General features: G+C 37.1%; 1 protein-coding gene across 1 annotated transcript; it reads right to left on the bottom strand.

Moving 5' to 3' along the window:
* Positions 1–469: 469 nt before the first annotated feature.
* On the bottom strand, positions 470–4809 carry LOC121655004 (cornifelin homolog B-like). Its single transcript, XM_042009430.1, has 4 exons — positions 4654–4809; positions 2062–2175; positions 1540–1697; positions 470–936 (listed from the first exon to the last, which is right to left on the bottom strand). The coding sequence occupies exons 2-4, from the start codon at positions 2165–2167 to the stop codon at positions 814–816; spliced, it is 387 nt and encodes a 128-aa protein (XP_041865364.1). The 5' UTR covers positions 2168–2175; positions 4654–4809; the 3' UTR covers positions 470–813.
* Between the last annotated feature and the right edge of the window lie 5926 nt (positions 4810–10735).

The following is a 10735-nucleotide window of genomic DNA, read 5'->3' as shown; positions in this document are numbered from 1 at the left end:
AGCCCAAAAATCGTTATGTGTTCTGTTTATGTCACATTAACGGAGCCATGGCAGGAGGTACAAATCCCTTCCACAAGTATGGAATATATCTGCAAGTCCGAAGTACAAGTGAGATGTTCAAGTAGGGGGAGGCAGGAATGTAACTTGCTGAATTTTAGAGCCACAGTTGTCAAACTTTTATATAAAATACCCACATTTGTTTACTACAAATGGCAGCAGGTCAAAACTCTGCAAGAATATCACCAATTGTGAGTCAATGTAATGTCAAATACATGGTGGTCCATTGTAAAGAGAGTCATATGAACCATATAAACTGGTTTAAATGAACACAGTTATTATAAACTGGGCTAATGTGGATCATAAAATGCATTTGTTTCAACTGGATTATAACTGGACAATAATGTGCTGGACTGTGTGTAAAAGTGTTTTTCAAAGTGAATTAGTGCTGTGTAGACAAAACTAAGTTAAATTGAACTGAATTATTTTATTGGCAATAAATCACTTCATGAAAGACAATTGATTTAATACAATGTTAGAATGGTTTTCTACATACATATATTTATATACTGTAATAAAAATAGAAATAAAACTGGGTTCCTGCGTCATCTGTGTTATTGTGAAAAACATAATCACTTAACATAAATCAGATTTTAAGGCATAAATATTTTTTATCAGAGAGTCAGATACATTTAAAGATTTAGTATTTAGATAATAGATACCATTTCATTCAGTATAATTAATTTTCTATCTCAGGGCCCCGATCAGCAGGTTGGATCATGGTTAACTGTGACGGCCCTGCAGGATACGATGGGGTTATGCGTTCTTGGCGCTGACCATAACGATGGGGATCCTCCTTTTCTTTATCTCTCTCGACATCTGACACCAGGTGCAGGATGTACAGAAGGTGGCACACACACAGTCCATACACATGGTTCCCTGCAGAGGAAATGCAGACCTGTTAGCTTAACACATGGGAAAACTGTTTTTAACAAACATTTTTTTTCTTAATTCCAATGTCTGTTACAGAAGGATAGATCTGGAAAGGTTACTCGGATAATAATATGAAATACTGGATTTTTAAGTTCCAGATACCTGGGATTAAATGTTTGGTGATTTTGTAGATCTATTGTGATCTAGAAGTTGTAATGCAACTTATATTGTACTTGTACTTATTTGAACTAAAACAAAAGTGAAAATGTGGCGGTTATCATTATTATTATTATTATTATTTATAGGTTGTTATGCTGTTATGCTGTTATTTACTGGTCTGGCACACTGGTGATCAGATTGTGCTGAATGTGGAACCTTTACTAAAATGAGTTCAACACCCCTGGCTTCTGGGTACACAAAGGAGCTGCTATCCCAAAAATGATCTACTAGGGGGCAGAAGACAAATACCAGATTGTTTAGAACAGGGTCATGAGCAAAGTTTTTACCATAAAGTGATTAAACAGGTCTCAGAAATGGTATGTATCAGATATGGTAGCCTACACACAAAGTTAAAAGGTTAACACAAACTAATCTGTAAATGTCTTTTACTCTGATTCCGTAGCGTTCTCGCATGGAGACCCTCATGGCCAAGGTAATAGGTGGGATAAAACCGGCAAAGATTTCCAGCAGGGGGAGACAGAGAGGTTGTCCATACTCGCTGGAGGTCTTACAGGCAAAGCAGGGGCAGCACCAAAAAGCAAAACAGCCTTCAGCAAAACCAGAAAAGGAAAGGTAAATGGTAATCATCAAGATTAAAAAAAAGAAAGAAAAAAAAAACATATTTTAAAAATATCTTGTTCCAAGAAACAAATATACGAGAATAAGTTTTTTCTTTACTAAAAATCCTCTTCAGATGATTATCAGGTTAAAGGTCAAATTTAGGTCAAAGAATCTGAATCCTTTACAAAGTCAAACATATCTTTCTCTGAAAAAAAAGTATATCCTGTCTTCATCAATTTGGGTTTACAAGTTTACTCTTCTTTCTAAATATATATGATGAATAAAATCATGAATCTGTGCAGCTTCCAGCAGCTGGAAACGGAGTGGATATTACATGGCTGAAACACTTACAGCTGGGCAGATCATCAAGGCAGTCAAACGGCCCAGTTCCCCAATCATCAGAGTCCTGGGACACCATTACAGGCTGAGGCTGCGTGATCACCATGGTATTCGACATGTTGGAGTCTAAAGGAGGAGGGACATGATCAGGAACAACACCAACACATATCCAAAGCACATAATCATTTAAAAGAACAGAATGATTAAAGGTTTTTTTTCTCCAGGAAGTGCTCAGAAAGTTATATGCATTTTTAAAAATCCCATTATTCAATTCAGCTTTATTTGTATGGCCCCAAGTCATTTCAGGTCACTTTACATGCAATCAGTGTGAGCCAATTCATTGTCATCCAGTCTGTTTTTATACAAGCCAGTTCATATTAAATAATAGCCTAGTTAAGGAAAACCAACAGATTGCATCTAATCTTGACTTCGATCCAATCCCCCATCCTAGGAAAGTGAAAACTCCCTTTTAACAGGAAGGAAAAACCTCTGGCAGAACCGGCAGTGAGGGCGGTCATCTGCCTGCACTGGTTGGTGTGGAGGTGACAGGAAAGAGAGACCAACAAGCATTTAAAACTTTTAGCCAGGCAGACCTGCTAAAAGAAAAGAGGAAACAGTTTTAAAACAGCTCAATAATAAGGAACTGTAGCAGTCAAATCTGGAAGTAACAAAAGCACAGACTCGTTTTTCTGCATCACGCTGAGATAAGACGTCACTAATTTCAGCTTTATTACGTAAATGGAAGAAGGCGTGAGCCAAAAGGTCAAATACTGGTCAGAAATAACTCCAAGGTTCCTCACTGCAGGACTGGAAGACAAATTAATGCCATGCAGATTAATTAAATAGCTAGACAATTTTGTCTTGAGTTTTTCAGGTCCAAAGAGTCTTGTCTTAATGTAGAAGAAGAAAATACAGAGTCATTGTTGGTGTTTAAATGTTGTAGAACCCTCAAAACAGGAAAACAGTCAGCAGCTCGAAAGGTAAAGCATCTCACATGAATGACAAAATCTCCACGGTCATTTCTTAGAGCTCTGGATTTTCTTTTACTTAGAAATCAGTGTTTTTTTTTGTCCATTTACAAACAGCTCACCAATAGCAGGGTGGTTCACAGCAGGCATCACCACAGTTAGTTCCAACAGTATCAAACAGTCATTCAACCTGCCTCCCCTCTCTGTCTGCCCGCCTGCCTGCCCTTGTCACGCCATCACACAGCACTTCAATAATTTTATGTGGAACTACATACAAAGAGAAGGTGTCCCTGATGCTTCTAAATACAAATAAACAACTATTTACAACATAACTCCCCTAAAAGTATTTACAAACTACATCTCACAGTCCTCCAGGTCTTTATGCCTTCAAGGCATCTTTGTAATCTAACACACTAATTGGTTTCATCAGGCCTTGAAAAAAAGTAAATCATGTATCATGTGCAAAGCAATGAAAGTTTATACAATGCTGCCTAATGATATTACCTAAGGGAAGCATGTAAAATGTGAAAAGTACTCCATAACTTACTCTGGTGTGTGAGGAAGACTCATCATTTACATTAACAAACTGAATAAATATGACTTAAACCAGTCTAATACAATTCATTTAATCCCAGTAACATGTTCAAGCGTCTGTACCAGAATGTTGTGATCAGCGGTGTTGAAAGCAGAACTGAGATCTAACAGGATAAGTACAGAGCGTAGTCCTTTATCTGAGGCCATGAGCAGGTCGCTGGTAACTTTCACCAGGTCTGTTTCTGTGCTATGATGAGACCTAAATCCTGACTGATTCAATTCAGTTCAGTTCAATTCAATTCAATTCAATTCAATTCAATTCAATTCAATTCAATTCAATTCAGTTCAATTCAATTCAGTTCAATTCAATTCAGTTCAATTCAATTCAATTCAGTTCAATTCAATTCAGTTCAATTCAATTCAGTTCAATTCAATTCAATTCAGTTCAATTCAATTCAATTCAGTTCAATTCAATTCGACAAATCACAACAAAATCATCTCAGGGTACTTTACAAATTTAATCCAAATTCAAACCATTTTATTGTGATCCAATAAAACAAATCCACATTAGTCCAGTTTATAGTAACTGTGTTCATACAAGCCAGCTGATAAGAAATAATCTTTCCTTAATTTAAAAAAAATGTAACTAAAGCTTTGACACAGAATAAAATCCTTAAAGTCTCAATTTATTTGCAGATACATGAAAACAAAATAAATAGTCAAATAAATGAATAAATAAAATGAAGGGTTAAGTAGACTTTCGTTTCTGATAAAAATGAAAGAAAACTTATCAACAATCAATCCTATTCATTATAATAATTTAAAAAATGTGACGAAACATTTTTTGTTTTTGTGTAGATTTTATTAGAGTAGATGTGTGTTTTTTTGCGTTTTTAGCACATAAATGAAAATATCTTCAGATAATATAAAAAAGGTTTTAATAAGTCCTTCATCTGAACCATCCGAAACTTTTTATAGTTTTCACCAATGAAAGAAATAAGCTACTTAAGTTAAAAATGAACAGAAAATCCATCCTTTGTCTGATGTATGCACATCTTTAACTGTTGTACTTAAAAATAATAATCTGAAAATGATGCCTCACCTTTGTGTCTGATCAGAGGTCTCAGTGATGCTCGTCCAGTCACAGCTAATCCAGCACTAAGAAGTCATTTCAGGAGTCTTTCAAGAAATAACTACTGGTATGTCAGCTGAGAGAAGGATCCAGACCCACCGGTTCATCCTGTAGCTTTTGTTTCATCAGTATAAAGCTATTATTCAGTCTGGCTGGCAGCACGTCAACATGAAGGAGTGGCTATATGAGGAGTCAGAGAGAAACATTCACCCAACTCTGCTTTCATGAAACACATCTTTACCCCATGTCAGGTAGAGTCATGTCTGAACTAGTTTACATACAGTAAACTGTTCCTGAAGCCTTTCAACACACTCAGAAGCTTTTCTGCACAGCGTCATTTTTATAAATCTAATTTCAGGAATTTTGCCCGTACATCACATCATTTCTGTCCCTCACAGCTGAGAAGCACTTTCTAAGCTTTTTGTTTGCATACACATACATGCAGTGTGGATGAGCTGGAATATGAAAAACACACAAGAGGCAAACTGTAATAATGAAATAAATCAGAGATGCATCAGGAGGAAGTCATAGCCGATTTATGTAAGCGCTTTGACTGCTGTTAGCAGAAAAGCACAATACGCTCTTGGTAGGGATTGTACATCCTGGAATTCCTGGAGAACACCCAAATCTTCCTTTACTGGTGGTCCGTTTGATACGGATCCTCTTCCCTTTACTGGCAACCATTAGATTATTTATCTTTTATGCTACTGGTTTCAGAGACAGGGCTTAGAGTAAGACAGACTTTATTCTGTACTAATTAAACCGGTTTATTTAAGTTACTTTTCTAGTCTCGGTTTCAGGTTTTCTTAGTTAGTCTGAGACTACAGAGTCCTGGAATAAATTCAGTAAACGTTTCGATGTTAAAAAACCCGGAATGGAGTAAAACCACCGCCTACTAGTGTGAATCTGAAAATAAAATAAAAGGTGGAGGAAAACAAGTCATTAATTAAAATTATGAAAAGATGCTATTTAAATTAATTGTGCCAAACTATATACAGTAATTATTGAAAAACCAGAATATTTTAAATCGGCAAAAAAGAAAAAAAAACTGTTGGACAGAAAGAAATGTGAGCACAAGAACCGAGACAACTTCAGGTAAATCATTGATTTGTTCCACACTTGTCATATTTATGCGTGAATCCCCTCCATTATACCTGCTTTTATAGACTTGGTGGAAGAACCTCCCAGAAGGCCAAAAGTGGGCCAAATTTGGCGTTGACTAATGTGTGGCTGCCACATGACTATCACAATGAAATGACCATGATCTATTTCCAGTATGGTTCCCATATTAGGACGACTTCTGGCCCACAAAACACTTGCAGTGATCCACATCCAGGCCAACAACTGACATCTGGATCACATGTGGCCCACGGAACAGTGCCGTAACTGAGCCATAAGTGCCAAAAGTAGCCCGGATTTGGCCCAAACATTTTTGAAATTGCCATTTAAAAAAAAGAAATCTTTTTTTTTTATTATTATTGAAATTATCATTATCTTAAAATGTTCATTCTATGGGAACTGAACAATGTCCATTTTTTCCCAGAGGGAAGGAATCTGAACTGGGAAGACGATGCATTCCTGCAAGAGAAGATCCATCCTCCACCTCCAGAGACCCAAAAACATGACCATCCATGAAAAGTTAGCCCAAAGATTTAATTAACAAAAATGAAAATACCTGAAAGAACAACATGTAACAAAAATGTTGAAAGTTGAATTGAAGCTGGAACAGAAAGCCGTGATGCAGTGAATAAAGACTAATGAGACAGACCTCTGCTAAGACATTGTAATTTTGTTTTTTTTTTTTTTTTGTTTTTTTTGTTGCCAATAATTGTGGCCATTATGAGGTAAAAGCTCTGCTGGCAAAACTATCCCTATCTCCTAGTAGTAAAAGTAGTTCCTATTCTGCACCATGGACATGGAATAATTTACAGAGATATTTTAAATTGGAATCATTTATTTCAGTGGATAAATTTAAGGCAATCATAAAGAGTGTGGTAAAGGAGACATGTGTTTGTTTTTCTTTAGAGGCTCACTGTGTTTTTAAATAGTTGTTCTAAATCTTAATGTGTTTATTTTGTTTAATCTTTATGTATTTGTAAACTGTATTTGGCTGCAACTTTGGCCAGGTCTCTCTTGTAAAAGAGATTCTGAATATCAATGGGACTTCCTGGTTAAATAGAATAGAATAGAATAGAATAGAATAGAATAGAAATACTTTATTAATCCCTTTGGAGAGTCCTCAGGGAAATTTGGGAATAAAATAAAATAAAGGTATAAATAAAAAAAATCCAGGTGGTGATCCGTATCACCTCCAAAATCTAATAACTTCTTTCTTATTCCATTACCGAAACTTCCTGAACTTTTCATCAAAATAATGAAATAAAATAAGACAGACAGACAGACAGTCAGTCAACCAGACAGACAGACAAACAAACCAACACTGGCACCTTCTGCTTTGGTGGAGGAAACAAACCTTCCATATGCGTGTTTATCTAAGCCAAACATCTCAGAAAAACCTTGTTGCCCATGGCTGAAGCAGAGAAATCTAAAACATTTCCTTCACACACATAAAAGTGGTGTTGAAAGGCAGTTTAGTCCAAACCAGTCTTGTGGCAGGTCTTTGTGGTTCATACTGGGCTTCATTTAAATAAAATTTGAAGTTCACACTTCTAAGCAGAAGTTAAACCTTCTTCTTTGAAGGATCAGTTTAAGAATATTGTCAGAAGTCTGCAGCTCTGTATAAAGTTTTGCAGCCATCTCAATTCTTCCCTGATTCTATCTGAATGTTTACTTTCTTGTCTTGATTTTTTTCTTGCTACCAACCTGACAACATACTAGTAAGATTATTTTCCCTGATACCCTCTGGCTCACATTATTATGCTCGTCTTTGAAGAACAGGAATGTAGATTACTTAATCCTTCAGCTTTCAAGCTGCTGAATCCTCACAGCATATTTATTTTCTTTTAATTGAAAATGGGATTGATACAGTCTTTTATTTCTTTGTGTCTAGATCTAATCCCTCATGTTGTCTCATAAATAGGTTGTTGGACACATTCCATTGATTGTCAGATGGAAAAAACTGTAGTTATTAAGTTGTAGTCAGAGTTGTACTATGAATGTGAATTTTAGTTACTGGTATTAAACCTGTTGGAATTTCATCTTACATAAAAGGACGTGACACACATGGTTAGGTTTGGGACCAAAAGACGACCTCTTTGTTTGAGTTAAAGAAATGAATAAACAGACCCTCCCATCATGTCACAATGGCCTCTAAGAGACGTTAACGTGACAGCAGCTGCAGACCTCAGACCACAACAAAGGCATACTGTCGACGTTAGGAGTCTATGTTCAGGTAAAAAGAAGGTGGAGGAACATTTTAAAGAATAAAAGTAGCAGCCTGCTGCTGATAGAAATAAAGTGAATCACTAATTTACTGCTTCTTTGACACATCATTTATAGCCACAAAAAAACTTAAAACAAGAGATAAAGAAATATAAATATTCTAAATAAGCTGAGAAAGATTCCACATCAGTGTTGAGAAACAGAAACTGCCCTACCCAGAATTCCTGTTCTGCATATGAATGCCACAGTCAGGGGTGTAGCATGAAATTCTGGGCCCTGCAAACAATCTCAGTGGACCACTAAATGGACTTGATCAATAGTTCTCACGCATACTCTTCTCATGGTATAAGACTAAAGTAATACAAATGATCTTAGTTTAACCTTCAAATGGAAAAATGGCTTCTCTGACCATAGTCCTGGTTCATCTGGCAGACACTGTTATATTGTTCAGCCTCTCACTGTCTTCCTGTCCTCAACCTCCTCAGAGCAACCTTCACTTATTTCTTCACTTGCATCGTCCATATCTCACTCTCTGCTACAAGGAGGATAGACCCTGTGTATCTATAGATACAAGATTATCTTAACTTATAGTATAGCCAACAATAGAATAAAACCAACTTCATGTAAATGTTACTAACATTCTTTTTGTTAGGATATATATATATAGACTGTTGAATCGATTTGATTGAATGATCAACGAATTGAACCTGTAGATGTAGTGAAGTTAGTTACTCCGTTTTAATGGATGGATGGATGTTACTCCATCCACACATCAGCTTACCGTTCTTTCTTTTACTGCTGTACAGCGCAGAGTGCTGTTCTCTTCTAGCAGCTTATACCTCATTAGTTACATATTATGTGAAATCATATGAACTCCAACACAAATATTAACTTCCACAGGCTACAAAATGCATGTAAGCAGGCAAATAAAAAATAGGTAACAACTCACTATAAAAAAAAAAAAAAAATCCTAAATAAGTTTATTTGGTCAAAATTACAGTAATTCATTATTTAATCCTGCTCAGCTGGTCAGTTTATTACACCAAAATATAAGTGGAAGCTCCTAAAACATGGAACAACCCACCTTTGGACAACAGGGCATTTCCATGTCCACTTTTAAAACTCATGTTAAAACCAACATTTACTCTGAGGCTTGACACATAGTATGAGGGACTGATTTTTATTACGTTTGTTTCTTTGTAGGACTTGTCTTTTCTTTCTCTTTTAGTAGTTTTTTATTTTGTCTTTTGTTATTTCTTGTGTTTTTAGATTTCATTCATCCCTAATGTACAGCACTTAGTTTCTGCTGGTTTTATCGAAGTGCCTTATAAATAAAGTTTGTAATGTGGTATCGTAGGTATCTTCAGAAAAAAAAGGTAAAGTTTAGGACGTTTACATCACATAACAGTGTCTTCTCCCAGCTGCAGGGTTAATTCTGTGCCAGAACATTAAAAACAAAAACATTTTCTTTTCTGTTTGTTGTTCTGTCGCCGTAGTGATCAGCATTCACTTTTAAACGTGAGACTGGCAGGCCGTTTGCTGTCTTTGGATCTCGGCATCGCTCCATATGTACGTAACTGTGGTATGTATCCTATTGTGAACCTGGTGTTTTTATGTGGGTTGTTCATTGTGCTGATTCCAGTAAATTCCCTCACGAGGAAACATCATCTCTCTTGTGATTTCTTTCTTTCTTCATCAGTCACCCCCGATTCAATGGCCTTTTTATTAGAAAATTTACAGACATTTATATGATCCTTTGACAGTGTGAGAAAGTTGCTTTTTTCATAAACATCCTCACTGTCTTCTGTTGAGACGTGTACACACTTAGCTGTGCACAGTAGCAACATCAAAAATGGCTGACTAAATGCTGCATTTCTATTTTCAGAATTTAACTGTTATACACTGCTCAAAAAAATAAATAAATAAATACATAAAATAAAGGGAACACTTAAAGAAAACAATGTAACTCCAAGTCAATCACACTTCTGCAAAATCAAACTGTCCACTTAGGAAGCAACACTGATTGACAATCAATTTCACTGCTGTTGTGCAAATGAAATAGACAACAGGTGGAAATTATAGACAAAGACACCCCCAATAAAGGAGTGGTTCTGCAGGTGGTGACCACAGACCACTTCTCAGTTCCTGCTTTCTGGCTGATGTTTTGGTCACTTTTGAATGCTGGTGGTGCTTTCACTCTAGTGGGAGCATGAGACGGAGTCTACAACCCACACAAGTGGCTCAGCCAGGATGGCACACCAATGCGAACTGTGGCAAGAAGGTTTGCTGAGTCTGTCAGCTTAGTGTCCAGAGCATGGAGACGCTACCAGGAGACAGGCCAGAACATCAGGAGACGTGGAGGAGGCCGTAGGAGGGCAACAACCCAGCAGCAGGACCGCTACCTTCGCCTTTCTGCAAGGAGGAACAGGAGGAGCACTGCCAGAGCCCAGCAACATGACCTCCAGCAGGCCACAAATGTGCATGTGTCTGCTCTGTCAGAAACAGACTCCATGAGGGTGGTATGTGGGCCCGACGGCCACAGGTGGGGGTTGTGCTTACAGCCCAACACCGTGCAGGACGTTTGGCATTTGCCAGAGAACACCAAGATTGGCAAATTTGCCACTGGCGCCTTGTGTTCTTCACACATGAAAGCAGGTTGACACTGAGCTCATGTGACAGACGTGACAGAGTCTGGAGACGCCGTGGAGAA

The sequence above is a fragment of the Melanotaenia boesemani genome, chromosome 15, assembly GCF_017639745.1.
Source record: "Melanotaenia boesemani isolate fMelBoe1 chromosome 15, fMelBoe1.pri, whole genome shotgun sequence".
Taxonomy (NCBI): Eukaryota; Metazoa; Chordata; class Actinopteri; order Atheriniformes; family Melanotaeniidae; genus Melanotaenia; species Melanotaenia boesemani.
The sequence above is the reverse complement of the archived record's forward strand: the minus strand, read 5'-3'. Positions and strand labels throughout refer to the sequence as shown.